The sequence below is a fragment of the Microtus oregoni genome, unplaced genomic scaffold (genome assembly GCF_018167655.1).
Source record: "Microtus oregoni isolate MIOR12 unplaced genomic scaffold, Mior012 000011F_ref0000422, whole genome shotgun sequence".
Lineage (NCBI taxonomy): Eukaryota > Metazoa > Chordata > Mammalia > Rodentia > Cricetidae > Microtus > Microtus oregoni.
In genome coordinates, this window is record NW_024543070.1 from 51748372 (window position 1) to 51773924 (window position 25553).

The 25553-nt window shown below is 43.1% G+C and overlaps 1 protein-coding gene across 2 annotated transcripts in view; it reads right to left on the reverse strand.

Annotated features, from left to right (window-relative positions):
- Simc1 (SUMO interacting motifs containing 1) overlaps positions 1–25553 on the reverse strand; it is a 39735-nt gene that overhangs the window by 8942 nt on the left and 5240 nt on the right. Inside the window, exons 2-7 of one of the 2 annotated variants that reach the window (XM_041659905.1) lie at positions 19926–21893; positions 16804–17036; positions 16087–16156; positions 6989–7143; positions 3858–4010; positions 1720–1848 (exon numbers count right to left, since the gene is read on the reverse strand). In XM_041659905.1, the coding sequence (XP_041515839.1) occupies positions 1720–1848; positions 3858–4010; positions 6989–7143; positions 16087–16156; positions 16804–17036; positions 19926–21893 (2708 nt within the window). The remainder of the gene's footprint in view (positions 1–1719; positions 1849–3857; positions 4011–6988; positions 7144–16086; positions 16157–16803; positions 17037–19925; positions 21894–25553) is intronic. The other variant, XM_041659907.1, reaches the window with a different exon arrangement.

The following is a 25553-nucleotide window of genomic DNA, read 5'->3' on the forward strand; positions in this document are numbered from 1 at the left end:
CTTCTCAAAGACACAGATAGTCCCCCTACTCCTTTCTTCTCAAAGACATAGATAGTCCCCTACTCCTTTCTTCTCAAAGACATAGATAGTCCCCCTACTCCTTTCTTCTCAAAGACACAGATAGTCCCCCTACTCCTTTCTTCTCAAAGACATAGATAGTCCCCCTACTCCTTTCTTCTCAAAGACACAGATAGTCCCCTACTCCTTTCTTCTCAAAGACATAGATAGTCCCCCTACTCCTTTCTTCTCAAAGACATAGATAGTCCCCCTACTCCTTTCTTCTCAAAGACACAGATAGTCCCCTACTCCTTTCTTCTCAAAGACACAGATAGTCCCCCTACTCCTTTCTTCTCAAAGACATAGATAGTCCCCCTACTCCTTTCTTCTCAAAGACATAGATAGTCCCCCTACTCCTTTCTTCTCAAAGACACAGATAGTCCCCCTACTCCTTTCTTCTCAAAGACACAGATAGTCCCCCTACTCCTTTCTTCTCAAAGACACAGATAGTCCCCCTACTCCTTTCTTCTCAAAGACACAGATAGTCCCCCTACTCCTTTCTTCTCAAAGACACAGATAGTCCCCCTACTCCTTTCTTCTCAAAGACACAGATAGTCCCCCTACTCCTTTCTTCTCAAAGACACAGATAGTCCCCCTACTCCTTTCTTCTCAAAGACACAGATAGTCCCCCTACTCCTTTCTTCTCAAAGACATAGATAGTCCCCCTACTCCTTTCTTCTCAAAGACATAGATAGTCCCCCTACTCCTTTCTTCTCAAAGACATAGATAGTCCCCCTACTCCTTTCTTCTCAAAGACATAGATAGTCCCCCTACTCCTTTCTTCTCAAAGACATAGATAGTCCCCCTACTCCTTTCTTCTCAAAGACATAGATAGTCCCCCTACTCCTTTCTTCTCAAAGACACAGATAGTCCCCTACTCCTTTCTTCTCAAAGACACAGATAGTCCCCTACTCCTTTCATCTCAAAGACACAGATAGTCCTCCTACTCCTTTCTTCTCAAAGACATAGATAGTCCCCCTACTCCTTTCATCTCAAAGACACAGATAGTCCCCCTACTCCTTTCTTCTCAAAGACACAGATAGTCCCCCTACTCCTTTCTTCTCAAAGACACAGATAGTCCCCCTACTCCTTTCATCTCAAAGACACAGATAGTCCCCTTACTCCTTTCTTCTCAAAGACATAGATAGTCCTCCTACTCCTTTCTTCTCAAAGACATAGATAGTCCCCCTACTCCTTTCTTCTCAAAGACATAGATAGTCCCCCTACTCCTTTCTTCTCAAAGACATAGATAGTCCCCCTACTCCTTTCTTCTCAAAGACATAGATAGTCCCCCTACTCCTTTCTTCTCAAAGACACAGATAGTCCCCCTACTCCTTTCTTCTCAAAGACACAGATAGTCCCCCTACTCCTTTCTTCTCAAAGACATAGATAGTCCCCCTACTCCTTTCATCTCAAAGACACAGATAGTCCCCCTACTCCTTTCTTCTCAAAGACATAGATAGTCCCCTAATCCTTTCTTCTCAAAGACATAGATAGTCCCCTACTCCTTTCTTCCTTTTTCAATTAGTTTGTGATTTTTCTCTCTGTAAATTCTGTTTCTGGCAGGCAGAAATAAAAAAGCTAGTAAAAAGTTACCTTTTAGTTCTCTTTTTAATGGAGAAATCAACCAAAACCAAAACAAACTGATTAAACCAGACCCACCTTTGACTCCTCTCAGGGATGTCCAGCACAAACCCAAACATCATCTCAGCTATTTTATTGGAGCTGCAGGTAGGAGTCCTGTCCACCTCTACAGCAATGGACAACATCCTCTGAAGCTGACACACAATCCTGGATCCAGAGCACAGGATAGAAACAAGTGAGCGGAAAGACTTGGTGACAGGCTTTCTGAAACTGGAGGTCCCCACCAACGTATACCAAGACCAGATGGCTGGGTGTGGAGGTGCAATCAGAAAGCAGAAGTGGGCAGGCCTCTATGAGTTCAAAGCCAGCCTGGTCTACATAGTGAATTTCAGGCCAGTCAGAGTTACATGGTGAGATTCTGTGGCAAACAAAACAAAACAAACAAGCAAACAGCAACAACACAACAAAAGAACAGAGACTATTTAGAGGGTCAGCTAAAACCCCCAGGCCAAGGAGAGTAATAAATTATTAGCTTGCTCTCATTGAGCAATTCATCTACCTGAATCCTTTTGCCAGATCATATGTGAACCTTTCAGAATTTGAGGGTGAACTACATAAGCAAAATGCTTTCAAATTAAAACCAGAATCACACAATCCCAAGGGTCTAGAGAACTTTAAAGACACTAACTTCCTGGTTTTGTAAATGAAGAAACAGGTCCAAAATGACTAACTTTATTTTAATCTCTTTGTTATAGGAGAAGACAGGCATCTGCCATTTTTTTAAGATTTATTTATTTATTATGTATACAGTATTCTCAGTATTCTGTCTGCATGTACACCTGCATGCCAGAAGAGGGCACCAGATGGTTGTGAGTCACCACACAGTTGCTGGGAATTGAACTCAGGATCTTTGGAAGAGCAGGCAGTGCTCTTAACCACTGAGCCATCTCTCCAGTCCCTGCCATTTAATTTTTTAAAAATGTAAACTACTTAATTACTTTTATGTTTGAATATTTTTCGGGTAATTATGACTATGCACTACGTGCATGTCTGGTGTCCTCAAAGGTCAAGAGGGCTCTAGATCCCGTGCAACTAAAGTTACAAATGGTTGTGAGCCACCATGTAGGTGCTGGGAATTGAACCTGGGTCCTCAGGAAGAACAGCCAGTGCTCTTAACTGCTGAGTCACTTCATTTCTGTAGCCCTACCATGTAATTTTTCTATTCTTAGTTTTTTTCTTTCTTTCTTTCTTCTTTTTTTTTTTTTTTTTTTTTTTTTGGTTTTTCGAGATAGGGTTTCTCTGTAGCTTTGGTGCCTGTCCTGGAAATAGCTCTTGTAGACCAGGCAGGCCTCGAACTCACAGAGATCCACCTGCCTCTGCCTCCCGAGTGCTGGGATTAAAGGCGTGTGCCACCACCGCCCGGCTATTCCTAGTTTCTTTACAGCACAGCAGTTCTTACTAAAACAAGTTTCAGAATGTTCACGGATGGACCTCTCTCCCATCAGACACAAATATGAGAGAGAGGCAGAGACAGCTGGAAAGCTGGGCAACACTACAGAAGGGAAAGTCAGGTTCGACAGCAGCCATTTAAACACATCTTATTTGATGGAAAGGCATTATTTTCAGAAACAACCGCAGCCAGGGACAAACAATGGACAGGGTGGGCAGGTTCCGGCTCTGCAATGATGCATTTGTAAGTCACTGTGTTGTCTGTGTCCACAGCTAACCAACATGAGGACCATTTGTTAGAGTTTGGAGAAAACAACAGGGCATCTGGCCAGGGGGTATGAGATGGGTCAGAGTTAGAACTCAAAGGGCAGGAAGGCTAATCGAGGTAAGCCTTTGAGCAGCGACATTGGATGGGGGTGTCCCCAAAGGGGGCAGCTGCCCAGAATATCGGACAAAGTAGGCTCAGGACTTCAGTTAGGGAGCTGGAAAGAGGGGAAGTGACACTCTGAAAGGGAACTAACTGGAAGGTTAGCAGTGAGGGCCTGTAAGGAGGAGTCCTCCTTGTCTGCTGGTAGAATCCAGGTCCTAGAGCACACGACATAGGGATTCTACCATAATTATATTCCAAGTCTAGACTAAGTCTTTAATGAGAATCAGGCTGTTACAAGAGCTGGTAATCTGGGGCAAGCTGATCTTTGAGACTGGTCCTATTCTTTAAATATCAAATCCTTGCAGCCCTGGAAGACAACTTTGTGCTTGCTCCTTACAGCTGGTTGGTGTTCCTGGTCAGGTTAGGCTGGGGAGACAGATGGCCACTGCTAGCTTTCAAGACTCCTGTTCCTGAAGAGGTCTGAGTTCCACCTGGGGGTTGTGTTAATTCATTTTCAGTCACCGTTTTGACCAGCCACTTGATGACATCTCTGGAATACAGAAAAGTAAGAAAGGAAAGGTTTGCACTGCTGTTTTACCTATAGTGTCCAGACCTGCATACTTACGCTGGGCTCCCAAACCAGGAGACTCCTCCAAACAGAGTCAAGGACCTCTAGGTTATTTTTTAAATTTTTTATTCTTTGTTTTTCGATCCAGGGTTTCTCTGTGTAGCTCTGGCTGTCCTCAAATTCACAAATATCCACCTGCCCCTGCATCCAGAATGCTGGGATTAACGGCGTGCACCACCATTGCCTGGTTATTTTCAATATTTAAATAAGTCTAATGAAAATCACACATTTAGCTGCAGTCTGGTTATAAAAGCAAGCTGAAATATAAACATTTTTCTTTTTTCTTTTGTGGTACTGGAGACTGAGCCTAGGGCCTTGTGCATGCATGCATGTTAGCCAAGTATTCTATCCCTAGGCTGTCCCTCTAGCCCTCAACATGTTTCCAGAAGCTATGTATTAGTTACATTTCACCATAGTGTGGCAAATCCCTGACAGAAATACCTTAAGGGAGGAAGGATTTAGTTCAGCTCACAGTTTTAGAGGGTTCTGTCAATGGCACTTGGACTTGTGCTGTCATGGAGAACACCCTGGGAGGGAAGCATGGAGCAGAGGCTGTTCTTCACTTCTTAGTGGATAAAAATCAGAGAAAAGAGGCTGTAGGAAGTGGCCAGTATGAGCTGTAATGCCCAGGACAGCTGCACCCTGTGACCTACTTCCTCCAAGTAGGCCAACACCTCTAAATACTATCAGTGTATTGTGAATTCATAAAGGAACTGACACATTCATTAGGGCAGAACCCCAAGATCTAACCATCTCTGGAAATATCATCACACACCACTGAGGTGTGCTTTACTAATCCAGTCAACTGGACAGACAAAAGTGGCTACGTAAGTTATAATTACAGAAAAGCTCTTCTGGGGCAAAGATGACTTTCTGAGCAACAATACTACCTAACTAGGTAGAAATCAGGACTAGATGGCCATGTAGGTTTTCACCAGCTCTCCACTATCATGTACCATCTATGAAGGTAAGAACTAGGGCTGGAGGATGTGCAGTGCAGACACTATATAGGGCTTAGACTCTATCAGTAAGGCAAAAACATTGTTAAGATGTATTTTGTTGTTTTTCGAGACAGGGTTTCTCTGTATAGCCCCAGCTGTTCTGAAACACTCTTTGTAGACCAGGCTGTACCTGAACTCATGGAGATCTGCCTGCCTCTACCTTCCACTTGCTTAAAGGCGTGCACCACCACCAACTAGTCCTAAAATTTATTTTGATGATTACTGACTATTTAAATAACCTATATAAAAAAGTTGTATTGAGCTGGGTGGTGGTAGGACACACCTTTAATCCTGGCACTTGGGACGCAGAGGCAGAAGGATCTCTTTGAGTTCAAAGCCAGCCTGATCTACAGAGTAAGTTCCAGGACAGCCAAGACTACACTGAGAAACTCTGTCTTGAAAACTCAAAAAACAAAACAAAAAAATTTATTGAATACACACACTTAATTGTTTCCCTCCTAAAACCACAGTAATACTAGAGAAAATAAAATTGTAAATACTGATTTGGGTGGGACACAAACCTTTAATCCCAGCCCTTGGGAGACAGAGGCAGGATGATCTTATGAGTTTGAAGGCAGCCTGGGCTACACAGTGAGTTTCAGGCAGCCAGGGCTACATAGAGACCATGTTTCCAAAACAATTCCACTCCTCTGCCAAAGGCAACTAACTTGAGGAAAACAGATGTTATGCACAAAATCAGAGAAAATTATCAAATCAGATGTTTGGGCTCTAGCCCCTTTCTTTTGTTTTTGTTTTTCTATAAATTATTACTGATGAAATTTAGACAGCTCTTTATTTTTTACCTTATGTGTATGTTTATTTTACCTATATGTATGTCTGTATATCATGTATATGCCTGGTGCCCATGGAAACTAGAAGGTGGTGTCCTATCTTCTAGAACTGGAGTTACTTATGGTTTGGAATTGCCATGTGGATATTGGGAACCGAACCTAGGTCCTCTAGAAGACTAGCCAATGCTCTTAACCATTGAGTCACATCTCCAGTACTGCTTCTGATTTCTAAAGATTTATTTATTTATGGTTATAAGTGCTCTATTTGCATGTATGCCTGCATGATAGAAGAAAGCATCAGATCCTACTACTGTCAGCCACAATTCCCACAACCTAGGAATTGAACCCAGATCCTCTAGAAGAGCAGCCAGTGTTTTTAACCACTGAGCCATCTCTCCAGCCCTGCTTCTGATTTCTAGACACTTCTGACAGCTAGAAGACAATTTCTTCAAAGTTCTGCACAAAATTTATTTCTAAATATCTAAAATAATTAGCCTACTTATTAGTCAATACATGAGAAAAAAGAAGAGATTTTTCAGACATGTGAGATCTCAGAATTTTACTTTACAAATAATCTTCAGAACAAGGGAGTAATCCCCGCTACTTAGCCACATAGTTCAGTTCTTTTGATTTCCACAGTTTTTGGTATTTATCCCTTTTCCAATATTTAGCAATGAGGACAATCTCATTCTCTTGTATTCTCTGGGTTCATCGTCAATGACTGAAAACACCCAGCAGATCAGTGTGTCAGGAGAGCACTTTTCTAGTGGTCCGATCTATTGATGAATCCAGATCTAAGTGGACTGTTGAGAGATGGCAAAACTGGAAGGGGAGGCCCTAGCTGGAAAAGTGATCACTGGGGTCTGCATGCTGCGCTGGCCCCTTCCTTTACTCCTTTGCTTCCTGGCTGCCACGAGCTGAATAGCTCTGCTCCTGCCATGACAGACTGAAAACCTCCAAAACTGTGAACTTAAATAAGTCTTCTTTCCTTGAACTGTCTTTTCCACACAGTTGTAAGCGATGAACTGACGAGCACACTGGCCTTTACTCGTTACACACCTACAGTCCCGACTCTCGGCATACTAGAGCTCTAACAGCTGATTATTACCTGACGTTGTGAGGCTGTTTGTCACATGAAAGAACGGTGTTTGCGATGGATTGCTGTAGGTGCTGCCGCTGCTTCCTCAAGGTCTGCTGGAAGTCATCTTCCAGGGTCTGCACTACGTAACGCAGAAAGAGGACTCGTCCAGGCAGAGTTTGGCCCTGAGGAAGAGCAAATAAGCAGTCATGCTTGTTTCTCAGTCCCTTGAATAACAGGAAACCATGGGCTGTCATAACCAAAAGTCCAATGAAAGGCCATGAGCCAGTAGGTTTGCCTGTATCAAAGAGAGATTGGTGGGAGACAGCAGGTATTCTGAGTCTATAGAATCCACCATAGATTCTACCATACTCTACCAACTGTTTTCCAAAGTGGCCGTACCATCTGTGTTCTCACAGTAATGACAGACTCACTTATTCTTCACCTTCTTGCCTAAAAATGTGTGCAAAAGAGATACTATATTAAATTCTATCTTAGCCCCTTTAAATTAGTGTTACAGTTTGAATGTGTGTCCTCTACAGGCTTATGTTCCAAAGAGGACAGCTCAGCTGGTGCTAAGTCACTGAGAGTATGCCTTTAAAGGATACGTCTTGATCCAGCCCCCTTTCTCCCTGCTTTGTGAATGCTGTAACTGATGACTTATCTCCACTGCCACAACTTTCTACTGGACTGTCTGACTCACTAGTTTGGAACAGAGCCAGCCAGCCATGGTTGGAATCTCTGAAACCAAGAGCCCAAATAAATCTGTCCTTTAAAATTCTTTCAAGTAGTGGTCACTGTGAGGAAAATTCTGATACAAGGATCAGCTTACCCATAGTCATGCACAAGGATACAAAAGTTGGTCATTCTGCAAAACTGAGAACCAGGGGGGGATACACTCTTCAGAGGAATGTCCTAGAATGTCTCTAGTATCCAACTTCCTCCAATCAGTACCAATTTCCTCTAATGTCATCAACCATGAACCCGCCAATGGAGTAAAAGCCCTCATTCAGTCACCCCCCCCCCTTTTTTTTCCCTTCTGAGACAGGGTCTCTGCGTAATCCTGGCTGTCATGGAACTCACTCTGTACACCAGGCTAGCCTTGAACTCAGAGATCCACCTGCCTTTGCTACTATCCCCTGACAAGTACTGGCACTAAAGGTGTGCACCACCTCTGCCCTCTATTCAGTCACCTTTTTAAGGGTTAAATCTACAAGCTGGGAACAAAGCCTTTAACACATGAGTATTTATAGGACCACTGGAGGTGGTATATATATTTTATCATTTTTGATCATACAGTTGTTTAATCTCTAATGATCCCCCCCTCCCTCCCTCCTTCTCTCTGGCTTTCTCTGTATAACTGTGTAACAGCCCTGGCTGTCCTAGAACTCCCTTTGTAGAGCAGAATGGCCTTAAACTCTTCCACCTGAGTGCTAGAATTAAAGGTGTGTGCCACCACTCCCAGCTCCTTTATCTTAAAGTTTTCAAATGTTCTGTTAATTCACTAGTGTGGGATTTTTCCAGCTTTTTTATGTAAGCATTTAGTGCTATAAACTTGCCTCTTAACACTGCTTTCATTGTGTCCCATAAATTTGGGCATGCTGTGTGGTCATTTTCATTGAATTTTAGGAAGTCTTTAATTTCCCCCTTTATTTCTTCCTTGACCCATTGATGATTCAGGTGAGCATTGTTTAATTTCCATTTGTTTGTGGGTTTTCTGGAATTAGTATTGCTGTTGACTTCTAGTTTTAAAGCATGGTGATCTAATAAGGTACATTGGATTATTCCAATTTTTTTATATTTGTTGAGGTTTGTTTTGTTACCGAGTATGTGGTCAATTTTTGAGAAGGTTCCATGAGGTGCTGAGAAGAAGGTATATTCTTTTCTGTTTGGATGGACTATTCTATAAATGTCTGTTAAGTCCATTTGAGTCATAACATCTGTTAGTTCTCTTATTTCTCTGTTCATTTTTTGTCTGATTGACCTGTTCAGTGGTGAGAGGAGAGTGTTGAAGTCTCCCACTATTAGTGTGTGGGGTTTAATATTTGATTTAAGCTTTAGAAGTGTTTCTTTGACATATGAGGGTGCCCTTGTATTTGGGGCATAGATGTTCAGTATTGAAATTTCCTCTTGATGGATTTTTCCTGTGACTAATATGAAAATGTCCTTCTTTTGTCTCTTTTGACTGATTTTAGCTTGAAGTCTATTTTGTTAGATGTTAGGATAGATACACCCACTTGTTTCTTAGGTCCATTTGATTGGTAGATTTCTTCCCAACCTTTTACTCTGAGGCGATGTCTGTCTTTAAGGTTTGAGATGCATTTCTTGTTTGCAGACGAGGGATGGATTCTGTTTTCGTATCCAATCTGTTAGCCTGTGCCTTTTTATGGGTGAGTTGAGTCCATTTACATTAAGGGATATTAATGACCAGTGATTGCTATCTCCTGTTAATTTAGTTTTCATCGTTGGTGATGTTAATTTGTGCATTTTTTTCTTCTTCAGGATCTTACCTTTTTTACTCATCTTTTCCTCTAATAGGTGTGGTTGGGGCTGTCTGAGATTCTGTTGAATAATTTTCTAGGTGCCAGTGAATCCAAAGGTCAGATGGTTGTTCCTCAGGGTACAGTCAGTGTCACAGTTCTAGTTACCCTATTGGTTATTCTTGTTCCTGGAGGTAGCTCAGTGCTCCTGTGCTTTGGTCTGCTCCCTTGGAGTTTGCTGTCTGAGGCCTACTTTGGCCTAGGCTGCTGGCTTTGATCTGTTTCTGTAAATCTTGATCTGGATCTCCTCCTGCAGAAGTCCCTGGCTTGGAGTTGGACTTGTTCTGGTAGAGATCGCTGACTCTAGATCTGGTCGCTGGGTCAATCCTGATCTGCCTGTGTCCTGGGACTGGGTTTGCTCCTGGCTTCTGCTCCTGGTGGAGCTTGTTCTGTGTCTCAGGTAACTGGTTCAGTCCCACTCCAGTTCTGCTGGAGGTCGCAGACTCTGAGTCAGGTCGTTGGTTCAATCTTGGTCTGCCAGTGTCCCAGGACTGGGTTGGCTTCCAGGGCTGGATTTGCTCCTGGCTTCTGCTTTCCCAGCTCCTTTAATGATCTCCTATGTTTATTTCCTTTTCCATCTCTTATTTATTTAAATATTTTGTTCTTTCCCTTAACTCTAGCTAACAGCTTTATTTATTTTTAGTTTTTGGAGAATGAACTCTTGGGTTGTGATCTTTTTTGAGAGTTACATATTTGAAGAAAGTAGCTTTTCTACTATGTACAGATTGGATTTATTTAAGGTAAGACATTTAGCAATTAGCATGGCTTGAAATTCTGGACCTGTCCCCTTTCCAGTAATACCCGCTTTAGGCATGTACATGTACTGCCCCTATTCTGTTTTCTTTTGTATATGTGGGTGCACGCACTTGCAGGGAGGGCAGAGGAAGACATCAGGTGCCTTGCTCTATCACTTTGTCTTATCCCCATGGTCTCTCTCTCACTAACTTAGAAGCAGGCTGATGGCATACAAGCTCAAGAAAATCCTCTTGTTTCTGCCCCCACAGTGCCAGGGGTTACAGATATGTATAGCCACACCCATCTTTTTACATGGATGCAGGGGATTTGAACTCAGGTACTCACGCTTGCACAGAAGATGCTGAGCTATCTTCCCAGCCTCCTGCATGATAGTTAAGCTTTTTGGGCTGGGTGGTGGTGGCACATGCCTTTGATCTAAGCATTTAAGAGGTAAAAGCAGACACATTTCTGAGTTTGAGGTCAGTCTGGTCTATGGAACGAATTCCAGGACAGCCAATGGAATACAGAGAAACCTTGTCTCAACCAAACCAAACCAAACCAAACCAAACCAAACCAAACCAAAACTTATTGTTTAAATATTAATTATATTTACATGAGTGTATATGCATGTGCACATGTTCATGTAATATACACATGTGTGGAAGGCAGAGGACAACTTATGAAAGTCAGTTCTCTCCTTCTGCCATGTGAGTCCAGCAGATTAAACCCAGGCTGGTAGGCTTGACACCTAGTTTCTTTACCTGGTGAGCCATCATGCTGGTCCTCATATATCATACTTTTATTTCTTTTAAAGATTTATTTATTATATATACAGTGTTCTGCCTGAATGTATGCCTGCAGACCAGGAGGACACAAGATCTCATTACAGATGGTTGTGAGTCACTGTGTGGTTGCTGGGAATTGAATTCTGGATCTTTGGAAAAGTAGCCACATGAGTCAACTCTCCAGTCCCTATACCATGCTTTTAAATGTATATTTAGCATGCCATGATCTGCATGTGGCAGTTAAAGGTCAGAGGATAACTTAAGAATCCCATCTCTCCTTCCATTTTGTTGAAACAGGTTCTCTCTTTCTTGCTTTTCAAGACAGGGTTTGTGTTCCTGGCTGTCCTGGAACTCTCTTTGTAGACTATGCTGGCCTTGAACTCACAGGAATCCACCTGCCTCTACCTCCTGAGAGCTGGGATTAAAGGTGTGCGCCACCACGCCCAGCCTGTAACTAGTTTGTCTGCTTTACTGTTTATTCCAGCACACCTACCTAACCTGCCATCTCTTGGGGGATGCTGTCTCCAACTCACTACGCTCACTATAAGAGTGCTGGGATTACATATTTGTAAACCATAGTGAGTTTTCTAACATAGGCTCTGGGGATCAAACCCAGGATGTCACAATTTTACCTACTGAACTATCTTGCTAGCCTTCATGTACTTTTGTTTTCTTTCTAGACAGGGTTTCTCTGTGTAACAGTCCTGGCTGTCCTAGAACTTGCTCTGTAGACCAGGCAGGCCTTGAACTCGCAGAGATCTGCCTGCCTCTACCTCCTGAGTGCTGGGATTAAAGATGTGCACCACCACTGCCTGGCTATGTACTGTACTTTTAACTGTCTTATTTTCCCAAGTGGCTTGATTCTCAGACCTCTCTTGCTTCCCCTGGTGTCTGTCTATTGAACTGTAGACACTATTGGTAGTTTCAACCGGACATTATGGCCTGTTTTCAAACCATTCTATTGTTTTTGCCCATGTTCTGATGCAGGCAGGTCAAAAGTTAATCTCTTGAGCAGCTCCCCGACAAACTGACACACTTGGGGTATGGCAAGTCTGTCTCTAAGAAGGAGCTGGGGAATAAGTGGTTTCTTTCTGGACATAGCTTGTTACATTAAGAAAGGGGTGGGCTGGAGAGATGTCTCGCAGTTAAGAGCACTGACTATTCTTCCAGAGGACCCTGATTCAATTCCCAGCACCCACATGGCAGCTCACAACTGTCTGTAACTCCAGTTTCAGGGAACCCGACACCTCACACGGACATACACACCAATGCACATAAAATAAAAATAAATAAAAAAAAGAAAGGGGTAAATACCTGAGCATGGTCAACAGTACAAAGTCGCTCCCTCTACTGATGGAGCACCCTCATGCTCCATGGTCAGGAGTCAGACTGCTCTGCAGCTACTCTGGAGTTCTCACAAGTCTTGTGATCTATTTGTCGTCTGGTAGTTTGAGTAAGATGTCTCCCATAATTCTCAGGCATTGGAATATTTGGTCCCCCATTGGTGGTTGTTTGGGAAGGATTAGGAAGCGTGGCCTTGAAAGAGGTGTGTCACTGGGGTGGACTCTGGTTTCAAAAGTCTCCTACTGTTCCTATCCTGCTTTTAGATCAAGATGTGAGCTATCAGATGTTCCTGCTGTCATGACTTTGCTCGGTCATCCTGGACTCTAACCCCCTAGAACCATAAGTCACTTCTACTTTACAAGAGTTTTGATGTAGTCATGTCTTAAGCTTTGTTGTACATATGTGACTGAGTTCATTATCACCAGGAAAGTTTTTCCTCAAACTGTGTGCTTAAATATGCCTAAAATAAACTTCCAGGAGTCAGACTCTCAACGTTTGAAATAACACTGGAGTTGTGCTGAACCAAATTTCCTTCTTGCCTCCCATGAATCCACATTCTGCTGGTTTTGGTTGTAGGCAGAGACCCCTCCACCACTCTGACTGGCTATGACTACGTGGTGTTTTTGGATAAATGTGGGCGACTTTGGGGCTTTGAACTAAAAGTGACTAAATGCTCTAAGAGTTTAATGGGCCAAGTTAGTAGGAGCCTGGAAGACAGTGCAGAGAGCTGTGTGGACTTTGGAGGCCCATTCAGAGGTTTTGGAGGGGAACAATATTTGCAATTGGGCTGGAAACTGTTCTTGTGATATTCTGGCAAAGAACATGGTTGCTTTTTGACTTTGTCCTAAGAATTGACCTGAGGCTAAATTGTGAAGTATTAGAAGATTAGTTTCCTTGGAAGATGACAGTCCAATATTCACCCTGTGTCGTGGTTATTAGTAATCACTCTCTCAAGTCTATAATGAGGAAAGAAAGTGGAACAGGAAGAAATATAAAATGTACAGTTTGACAAGAATAGCATCCAGGAAATTTAAATATTGGAGCTAGCTTTGTGCTGAAAGATATGAGGAGATTAAGAAAGCCTGACCACACTGGAGCAAATGGAGGGACACCTTCACAGAGATCTCACCCAACTAAGCTTCCAGCTTCTGAAAGGAAAAGACAGGAGAAATTTTCTGCTCCTAAAAACTGCTGCAAAGCCAGGTGGTAGTGCATGCCTTTAATCCCAGCACTTGGGAGGCAGAGGCAGAGGCAGAGTCTCTGTGAGTTCAAGGCCAGCCTGGTCTACAAAGCAAGTTCCAGGACAGGTTCCAAAGCTATAGAGAAACCTTGTCCTGACAAACCAAAAACAAAACAAAACAAAAACCAAAAATCAAACAAACAAACAAAACCTGCTGCAAATATGATTCGAGGGGGGCAGGATCTATCCCAAGCAAGCAGCCAAGCTTGGCAGTATTGTCCATGTAGTTCTGGCTTTACAGTCATGCAGGGTATATGAGTAATGGGGCTGTGCAATCTTCCTCCACAGTGAAGGAGAGCTGCTGAGAGCAGGTTTGTGGGAGGAGAGTCCCTGCACAAAAGGCCTGAGAGGTTATTGCACAAAGCATTGAAGACCCCAAAATACTGGAGATGCCAGAGCCATTAGACATCTCCTAAGGGAACTGCATACAGGGAGTAGGACCAGCTCAAGAGAGAGAGAGAGAGGAGAGAGAGAGGAGAGAGAGAGAGAGAGGTATGTTGCAGGCTGATGTGGGAGTGTCATATCAATCTGTTGCTTTCATTGGTTAATTAATAAAGAAACTGCTTGGCCTGATAGGTTAGAACATAGGTGAGTGGAATAAACAGAACAGAATGCTGGGAGGAAGAGGAAGTGAGGCAGACGCGATGAAATAAGCTGCCAGGTCAGACATGCTGAATCTTTCCTGGTAAGACTGGTGCTACACAGATTACTAAATATGGGCTAGGCAAGATAAGTCACCACCTCGTGGTGCTACATACATTAATAGAAATGGGCCAAACAGTGTTTATATGAATACAGTTTGTGTGTTGTTATTTTGGGGCATAAGCTAGCCAGGCAGCCGGGAGCTGGGTGGCAGGAACGCAGCCCACAGCTCCTTCAACAGCAGGCAGCAAAGCCAGAAGAGTGGAGTCATTTAGCCCTTTGACATTAGACATGGAGATACAGGATTTGGAGTTTGCTCTACTGTGTTTCCCTGTGGTCCAGCACTTCCTCCCCTTGCCCCATTTCCTCTCTTTTGGAATGGTAATGTGTATTCTGTGCCATTGTAGAGGGAAGTGTATAATGTGTGTTTTGAGTTTATATAGGGTTACAGTTAAGAGACTACCTTGAGTCTCATAAGAGACTTTAGACTTTTAAACAGTGTTGAGTCTGAAAGACTATCGGGCTTTTGAAGTTGGACTGAACATATTTTGCATTATGATATGGCCACAACACTATGGGCCAGGAAGTAGACTGTGGTGGTTTTAATGAGATTGGTCCTCATAGGTTCATATATTTGACACTTGGTCCCCAGTTAGTGCAACTGTTTGGGAAGGATTACGATGTGTGGCCTTGTTGAAGGAGGTGTCTCACTGCAGGTGGTCCTATGGTTTCAAAAGCCCCCTTCAGTGCCAGTGTGTGTTCTTTGGTTCCTGTTTGTGGATCTAGATGAGAGTTCTCAGCTGTTGCTCCAGTGCTATGCTCCTTGCCATGATGGTGATGGGCTCTTATCCTTGGAGACTGTATGCCATAAATAAACCCTTCCATCTTTTATTTTATTGGTTTTTCAAGACAAGGTTTCTCTGTATAACAGCACTGGCTGTCCTGGAATTCACTTTGTAGACCAGGCTGGCCTTGAACTCAGAGACCACCTGCCCCGCTTCCCAAAAGGCAGGTGCCCTTGCTCTAAACTCTTCTTCTTTTTTGGGGGGGGAGGGGGTTTCGAGACAGGGTTTCTCTGTAGCTTTTGTTCCAGAATGCAGAAGTTGACAGCTCCATGTAATGACTCTCAGCAGGCACTCACTCACCATCCACACTGAACTCACTCTTCCCTCTCAGTATGTAATCTCCCTTGCATTTCTGAGTGAAGACTTCTTTGGGCTCCAGTGCAAAGATTTCCCTTCCACACGTGCTCTAGCTCATGACTGTCTCTGCCTAGCTTTGTTACTCATCACTCTGATGTTTTCCTTAGACCTTTTGAATCTTCATTCCACGTACTGTCCCTCTCTGTTTTCATAGCTATGCATTTGCGAGCACTTTAACAGTTACTAATCTGCAGCATTGGGGATTGGATTCAGGATCTCATGCATGGCAGGTAAGTGCTTGTTCCACCATTGAGCTGTTTCACCAACCCTTTTACTAATATTTTCAGTTTCATCTCAAGGAGAGAAGACATAATATACTAATATCCAAGTTGAGAAACCACATTTTTTTTTTAACAGTAATCTTTTGGTACAGTAGGGTTGTCAACAGGAAATAATGGCTCAAGGGTAAAGGCACTGTTCCAAGTCTGACTGTCTACAGGAAATAATGGCTTGGCAGTAAAGACACCTGGTCCCAAGCCTGACAACATGAGTTCAGTCTCCAGGACCCACAGGACGGAAGGAGAACTCCTAGAAGTTATTTTTTTGACTTTCAAATACACAACCATACTCACACCCACACACAAATAAATGTAATTTAAAAATTCCTCTGCAAAAGATATATCTTCGTAATTTATGTTACCTCTTCCTCCATGACGTAGGTGAGCAGTTTCCAGTCCCATTCCACTGTCTTGGCATTGGCTGGATGCAACCTGAAAGTCAGGTGACATCAGTCAGAATTCTAGAAAATTTAGTGGCAGAAGGGATAGGGTCTGTAAGGTGACAGGCAACTACGCATCTTCTTACCCTCAGCAGCTGACCTACCCCAGTACCACACCATGTCAGTCTGGCCAGCTCATAGTCATTGAGCTTTATGTACTGGGACAGCATGAAGCTGTTGATTTATTGTGTTAACTACAATATTCTATCGTTTGGTTCACTGTGACTGTCTCAAAAAGTGACTCATATCTCATGATAAGCGAATTATAATAGAACTCAGTTTCAGAATTGTGTAATTACGAAGTTGATTTTCTAACTTAAAGTACTATAAAAATCTGAAGCTGAAGACTACAGCGTAGATCCCTAAAGCCAAAACTAAGGCAGATTTGAAAACTGGGTACCAGTAGCCTTTTATGAAACAGTGTCAAATAATATCTTATTCCCAGGTTTCTAGTGAAAACAAGTCATTAAATTCTTTTACCAGCAATTGAAGCCAGTTTTGATTGGGTTTCCTATCATTTGCAATCAACATTATTAAGAAACTTCCCTAGGTCAGCTGAATAACGCTTAGACAGGAGAAGCTGTGCCCTGAGTCTACATTCCCTAGAAGATTTGGTCAACCAGTGGTAATGATTCATACTGTTGGATTTTCATGAGAAGCATGTAGGCCTCCTTGAGGACATCCACAGTCTCAGAGCCACTGAGCAGGATTTTCTGGATGATGTGAGCCACAATTTCTCTGGGTGGGTAATGCTGGGGTGAAACAAAGTCCATTAAAAACTGCACAGTCCCCAAAGGAAAGTTTTCTTCAATAGTGTTTGCCACCATTCTTAGTCTTCGATGAGGGATGGGTTCTAATTTCTGACCCTTGCTCTGTAGAGACAAAGAGATAGACAGACATCAGGATGGGTTCTACACTTCCTGAAAGCAAGAGGTTCTGCAACAGATTGAGAACAGCAAAGGTTTCTATGCATTTCAAATATTGTACTAGAGACAAGAAAACTCTAAATATAAATCTTTTAACGATGGATGTAGGGAAGCTAAAAGACACGAATTCTAAATTCTCCATACAAGATGACTTCATCTATATTAAAATGTAACAGAAAGCTAAATGTGGTGTGGCATGCCTTTAATCCCAGCACTTGGGAGGCAGAGGCACTTTGATCTCTGAGCCCAAGGCCAACCTGCTCTACGAGTTCCAGGACAGCCAGGACTACAGAGAAACCCTGTCTCAAAAAAACAAACAATAAGAACAACAGAAAAGTAACAGAATGGCAAATATCAAAGCAAGAGATGCCAAGAACAGTCAGAGATGGGTTTTAAGTTTCTAATCTTCCTGCCTCCACCTTCCAAGTGCTAGGATTATGGGGCAGTGACAAAAGTATAGTAGAGCCGGGCGGTGGTGGCGCATGCCTTTAATCTCAGCACTCGAGAGGCAGAGGCAGGCAGATCTCTGTGAGTTCGAGGCCAGCCTGGTCTAGTTCTAGTTCCAGCTAGTTCCAGGACAGGAACCAAAAAGCTACGGAGAAACCCTGTCTCGGAAAAAAAAAAAAGGCAATTTGATGGAGGAAGGTCATTGGCTAATAAAGGAACTGCCTTGGCCCATTTTATTGGTTAGGACATAGGTAGGTGGAGTAAACAGAACAAAACGCTGGGAGGAAGAGGAAGTGAGGTCAGACTCGACCTCTGTCCTCTCGGGAGCAGACGCCTGAGAGAGACGCCATGCTCCTGGCTCCTGGGCAGACGCACGCTAAGAAGCTCCGACCCAGGATGGACATAGGCTAGAATCTTCCCGGTAAGCGCACCTAGGGGCGCAACACAGATGATTAGAAATGGGCTAAATTAATATGTGAGAATTAGCCTAGAAGAGGTTAGATAGAAATGGGCCAAACGGTGTTTAAAAGAATACAGTGTCCGTGTAATTATTTCGGGGCATAAGCTAGCCGGGCAGGCGGCTGGGGTGTTGGGGACACAGCCCCGCTGCCGCCCCTATTACTACAGCAATTGGGAAGGGAATACATGGAATTATCCATAATAAATATTGTCTGATAGCACTATGGGTGACTTTAAACACATTCATTTTTATTTTTTTTATTTTTATTTTTTGTGGTTTTTCGAGACAGGGTTTCTCTGTGGTTTTGGAGCCTGTCCCGGAACTAGCTCTTGTAGACCAGGCTGGTCTCGAACTCACAGAGATCCGCCTGCCTCTGCCTCCCAAGTGCTGGGATTAAAGGCGTGCGCCACCACTGCCCGGCCTTCATTTTTATTTTTTTTTTTTTTTTTTTTTTTTGTTTTTTTTTTTTTTTTTTTTTTTTTTAAATATTTATTTATTTGTTATGCATACAATATTCTGTCTGTGTGCAGGCCTGAAGAGGGCACCAGACCTCATTACAGATGGTTGTGAGCCACCATGTGGTTGCTGGGAATTGAACTCAGGACCTTTGGAAGAGCAGGCAATGCTCTTAACCGCTGAGCCATCTCTCCAGCCCCTTCATTTTTATTTTTATGAGTGCATGTGTGTCTGGGTGTGGAGTACCCTGGAGCTGAAGTTCAGGAGGCTCTGACCCACCCTATGTGGGTGCTGGGAACTGAATCTTGTTCCTCTGGAAAAGCAGTGGACACTACTAAGCACTGAGCTATTTTCCAGTCCTGCTTCGTTGACTTTTAAAAGTTACATTTTATTTATTATCTTTTGTGTGTGTGTATGAGCACAAGTGTACACGGCAGTGCAGATGTGGGGTCAGAGAACAATGTGGAGGAGTCAACTCTCTGCTTCTACCAGTGGATTCAGTCTACAGGACACAAGTTGCCAGGCTTGGCGCAAGTGCCTTTATCTACTGAGCCATTTTGCCAGCCTACCTACCTTTTGATTTAGTTTTTGTTGTTGTTGTTTTTGAGGCTCGGTTTCTCTGTGTAGCCCTGGTTGTCCTCGAGCTCAGAGATCCTCCTGCCTCTGCCTCCAGAGTGCTGGGATTAAAGGCATGCACCACTACTGAGTACTTTAGACATACCTTAAAGCTGAGGGTTTGGTTTTGGATAACAAAAAGGTTTCATGCTATGAGACTGTCACAACATTTTTGTCCATATATGTCTAATTTAGTTCCCATAGGTCAATGAAGATATATGAGAAATGATATCCACATTAAAGTTTTAAAATTGAATTCTACTCCCAAATACAAGAGGTGACTTCAGACATGGAAGTGACAAGAGTCTTTTCTCTGTGATATGTATTGTATGGTATCAGGAAGAGAAGAAGAAAGGGAATGGAAGACAAGAATTTGATGAAGGGCAACGACGAGTCAGACTAACAGGTATTTTACACACATCATCTCATTTAGCGGCCCTAGGAGGTGTGTTTTTACCCCTCCTTTACAGACAGGGGAGGCTAAGGCTCACAAGGAAAGTGATGTGTACAGTGCTGGGTTTTAAAGAGTGAGCTGAGATTGGAACACAGCTCTAACTCCACTTTCAAGTGGGGGAAGATAAAAAATTTTATTTCTAGCTAGATGGTGGTGGCATAAGCCTTTAATCCCAGCACTTGGGGGGGCAGAGGCAGGCATATCTCAGAGAATTCAAGGCTAACCTAGTCTACCAAGCAAGTTCCAGGACAGCCAGAACTGCTACACAGACACAAATAGACAGACAGACACACACCATTTCTATTTGGCCCATTCTCTAATGTGTGGACTCTAGTCATAGTAACTTTATCAAGGGCCTATGGGAGCAGACATAATCCCCAAGGGAGTGAGTATACTAACTTACCTCCCGTGTGTCTTTATCTGGTATTAATGTCTGGAAGAAGAGATGATGTACTGGAGGTCGTAAAAAGTATTTCAGTCTATGCAGGCAAGGTTTATTGTATACCCCAACTTGTGGTACTTGTCCTTGAATCTGGGCAGACCCAGGGTTGGCAAACTGTGGCAATGATTTCTCTTTTCTGGCTAAGTTGTCTGTGAAAGGGAGCCCAGGAACTTTTTTTAAGGAAAATTCAGACTGTGGAGACAGTGGACTGGCAGAGCCACTTGGAGAGGACGGAGCTGAGATATCCATAGGAGTGTCACGATTCTGCACATCATCTGGGGAAGATTTTGGCTTGTCTCTTGCTAAGTCCAGTAACCCTTGTGGTGAGTGTGACACATCTCCTGGTAAGTGTGGTGTATCTACAACTGATGGTAGCACACCCTCTGGGGACTGCATCACATCTGGTGACTGTGGCACACCTTCTGGGGACCGCATTACATCTGGTGACTGTGGCACACCTGGGGACTGCATCACACCTCCTGATGACTGTGGCACACCTGGGGACTGCATCATATCTACTGATGACTGCATCACACCTCCTGGTGATTGCATCATACCTCCTGGTGACTGTGTTACACCTCCTGATGACTGTGTTACACCTGATAACTGTGTCACACCTCTTGATGACTGCATCACAACTCCTGGTGACTGCATCACACCTCCTGGTGACTGTGTTACACCTCCTGATGATTGTGTTATACCTCTTAGCGACTGCATCACACCTCCCGATGACTGTGTTACACCTGATGACTGTGTCACACCTCCTGGTGACTGCATCACACCTCCTGATGATTGTGTTACACCTGATGACTGTGTCATACCTCCTGGTGACTGTATCACACCTCCTGATGATTGTGTTATACCTCTTAGTGACTGCATCACACCTCCTGAAGGCTGTGTTACACCTGATGACCGTATCAAACCTCCTGGTAACTGCATCACATCTCCTGATGACTGTTTCACATATCTTGGTAACTGCCCCACTTTTGGTGACTGTGGCACATCTTCCAGCAGTGGTGGCAAATCTTGCAGTGACCGCAGCACAACTTGTAGTGACAGTGGCACATCCTGAAGTGACCATGGCATGTCTTGTAGTTGTGTCACACTGTGTGGATATGACAGGTTTTGAGGTCGGCCTGGAACATCTTGAGGTAGGCCCAGAGTGTCTTGGGGTGGGTAAAGTGGGTGTTGAGGATGCCACGATAAATTCTGATGTGTGCTTGGCATACTCTGCTGAGGGCATGGCACTTCTTGAGGTGGATGAGGCAAAGCTTGGAGTTGGCACTGCACAGTTTGTGATGGGCATGACAAAGCTTGTGGTGGACCCGACAAGGCTTGTGGTGGACATGAGGAAGCTCGTGTTGGACAGGGTGAAGCTCTTAGTGGGCATGCTAAGGCTTGCAGTGGGCATAGCAAGCCTTGTGGTTGGCAAGGCACATCCTGTTGTGGGCATGGCAAAGTGGCCCTCTGATTGCTGCTGCTACTGTTATTGCTTGTTGAGGAGAAGGAGCTAACGTCTGAAGAGAGCTGTAGGCTTGTCAAGAAGCTGAGGTCACCTTTGTACGTGATCGAACTACAGTTTGGCTCTGGTGGATAAACAGAGTCCTGGCTAATAGATGTAGGGGGTCGAGAACCTTCAAATATGTTTTCTTCCAACAAATCCAGATCTACAGGATCATTGTGGACGATTCTGTGTGTCGCAGGCTGAGAGTCTCTGTCTCTATGGGCTTCTGTTACCTCTTTGCCTGAAAGACTGACACTTGTCTGAAGACAGGGTGGCTCCTTCTGAGAGGAAGCTACAGGTTCCAAAGTCAAATCAAAAGTGGCAATAGGTCTATTTTCTTCCTCACTTCTTGTCAGATCAATCACACAAAGTCCATTACGGTCTTTTGCCCTTGTTCTGGTCTCTCTAGTTAAGTCAATGAAGTCCTGTTAAAGATGGGAGAAGAGAAGAGTGAAAGAAGGGCACATTAACTTTATTTGAGAAGACTGAGGTTTTAGCTTTTAACGATGAACATCACTTTACTTTTTCATCTCATTGGTATTTCTATATATACCTGCAGTGCTAGTGATTGAACCTAGGGCCTGGTGCATACTGGGTAAATAATTTCCCTCTGAGCTATATCTCAAGCTTTCTATGCATCTTCTATAACATAAATATTAGTTTTATTTTCTTTAGTTAACATTTTGCTAATGTGTTGTGGAATACTATTTTCACTAGGCAAAGGTGTGTTACATTTGTTTATGCTACAGAATATTACTTTAACTGTAATATTCAAACAGAAAGCAACCTTTACTTGAAGAACAAATTTCCAGGATAATCTGTAAAAGAAGTTAAGCAAGATGGTAAGTTAATATGAGGACCTTGGTACTAAGACACATTGAGTGTTTGTCACAGGACTCAGGAGTTCCCAAAGATACCTAGTTTCATCAGAGAAGGCTCTCAAGGATGGACATATAAATAGGAACAAATTTATTGGGAAAAAATTGCAAAAGTACACTCCTAAAAGGGAGAGAAAAGTAGGCAACTTAGCTGGATAATTGAATTTTTAAGGGTTAGAGAAAAAAACTTTCATTTATCCTATGCATTTGTAAGTGTAATTTTTTCTGGAAACTGGGAGGACATTTTGAGAATCACAGGAGAGGTTTGACTAAACACAAAATGTTTAGAGTCACAGGCAACATCTACACGTAAGTACAGCTATAATTAAATGCTAAAGAAGTTGACGGGGATTTTGGGTCTCTAAATCTCCTAGAGCACAGCTAACTACCCTTGCAGAACACACTATGTTGTGCAGTCTGTATCTGGATGAAGACATACCATGCGGTTGAATTTACATGTAGTGGGGCTGGAGATATAGTTCAGTAGTTAAGAGCATTGACTACTCTTCCAGAGGACTGGGTTAGACTCCCAGCATCCATAGAATGGTTTACAAGCATCTGCTGTTCTAGTTCCAGGGGACTGGATCTCTGGTCTCCATAGACATAAGACAAATAGCTGATACACAGACACAGGCAAAACACCCACACATAAAATAAAATTAAAAATATTTACATTCCATTATCTTGTCTCCCTGATTACTCATGTCATTTTTCTATGATTTCTTAAATTTTCACAATGATACTGCAGGATGGTATTACCATCTCCATTATATACATTCAAAAATTAGTTTTGAGGGACCAGGTTACTTACCTAAGGATTCTACAGCTAAGTAGTAGGGGAAGATATTCAAATTCAACTTTCTGTCTTTCCTATTGAATACCTAGGGATGCATTAACTTTTTCCAATATGTAATCAGCTTTACTCTTTTTGTTTTTAAATGAGTTATCTATTCTTATTTTGTATGCATTGGTGTTTTGCCTGCATGTCTGTCTGTGTGAGAGTGTCACATCCCCTGGAACTGGAGTTACAGACAGTTGTAAGCTGTCATGTGAGTGCTGGGAATTGAACTTGGGTCCTTTGGAAGAGCAGCCATGCTCTTAACCACTAAACCACCTCTCCAGCTCCCTGTCTTTACTTTTCTGAGACAGGATCTCACTTTGTAGCTCTGGCTGGCCTGGAACTCACTGTGTAGACCAGACTGGTCATGAACTGACAGATATCACCTTGTTTCAGTCTCCTGAGTGCGAGGATTAAAGGCATGCACCACCACACCTCACCCGTGATGTGATCAGCATTAAAAGGGATTGTTTTTAAAACAGTAAGGGGTAGGTATAAAAGCAATGGTCTGAGTTTTAACTAATGGAAAACCACTAATCTTTATTCCCATTCCTCAGCAGGTTGATCAAATTATAAATTGATGTCAGCCAGAGGTATTGTCACCACCTATTGTGCCAGGAGCCTGGAATAACACTGTGTTGGTCTCCAGGAGTCTTCTCACCTGGTTGGGTACCATCACTATTAGTATATTATGGTCTGGCAATGTAAACTGTAGCCACTATAGTCAGCACACAATTTCTCTCACTTTTAAATGTTATTATTGTTTAGTTAGCATACAAAGTGTTTCACTATGGCCGGGCGGTGGTGGCACACGCCTTTAATCCCAGCACTCGGGAGGCAGAGGCAGGCGGATCTCTGTGAGTTCGAGGCCAGCCTGGTCTACGAGAGCTAGTTCCAGGACAGGAACCAAAAGCTACAGAGAAACCCTGTCTCGAAAAATCAAAAAAAAAAAAAAAAAAAAAAAAGTGTTTCACTATGATACTTTTATACAAGAGTTTGACTTCTTGGTGGTCATGAACAGCTTTCTTCATCTTCCCCACTCCTTGTTGGTGTTGTAGGGAGGCCACTCATTTGTTCCCAGCTGCTCAGCTGGAAATAATCACACAGAAATCATATTATTTGCCATACTGTTTGGCCAATAGCTTAAAAGCATATTTCTGGCTAACTCATACCTTAAATTAACTCATCTCCATTAATCTGTGTATTGCTAACAGGTTGTGGCTTTCTGGGTAAAGTTCGGGTGTCTGTCCCTGGTGGGGCTACATGGCTTCTCCTGACTCCGCCCTCTTCTTTCTTCAAGCATTCAGCCTAGCTTTCCCCGCCTAGTTCTGCCCTGCACTGCCATAGGCTCAAAGCAGTTCTTTATTAATCAGTGGGATTCACAGCATACAGAGGGGAATCCCACATCATGTTGGTACCCTTCTTTCCCTTTGCTTTCATGCTATTTCTCTTAATAGATGTGAAGATCACATCTGTCAACAGATTCAAAGACATGGAGTTCTGAGAGGGTCAAGTACAAATCTGCTATGTGCGTAGTCCTAGAATAGGAATTGTTTGGCAAAATCAAAATCCTCAGTTTCTAGGAAAGAACCATACGGCATTGGTGCCTTTGATGATACCCAGTAGAAAGCTGAACATACAGACCTGAGCTCCAAAGGTTTGAATTTAACTCACCCCACCACAATCAACTGCTAAAATGCAACTCAGAAGGTTGGGTGTATAGTTTAGGATTAGAGTACTTGCTTAGCTCACAAAGACCCTGCACTCAATCCCAGCAACAGACACATACATACACATCACAAATCACTTCCATTTTCAACCATCAGTTTGACATGAACTTCAGGATTAAAGTCAAATGCATTAGCAATATTCATAAAGGTTCTTCATCATAAGTCTGTCTACTCCTTATTGCATGATGTATCCCCAAATGTGCTAAATTTCTCAATTATCTTTTCTTTTTTTTTTTTTTTTTTTTTTTTAGTTTTTCAAGACAAGGTTTCTCTGTAGCTTTGGAGCCTGTCCTGGAACTAGCTCTTGTAGACCAGGCTGGCCTCGAACTCACAGAGATCCGCCTGCCTCTGCCTCCCGAGTGCTGGGATTAAAGGCGTGCGCCACCACCGCCCGGCTACGCCACCACCGCCCGGCTACGCCACCACCGCCCGGCTATGCCACCACTGCCCGGCTCTCAATTATCTTTAATGTTTGCTTCTGCTCTTTCTTTTACTTGCAGTGACTATGGTAACTATTAATTGCCTGTCTCTTTTGAATTTCTCATTTTTCTAGTTATACATCTTTTAATTATATTTTCAGTGGCTGATCTGGAGATTATAGTCTGGAAATTTAGTATGTTGTAGTATGCTTAAAATTAT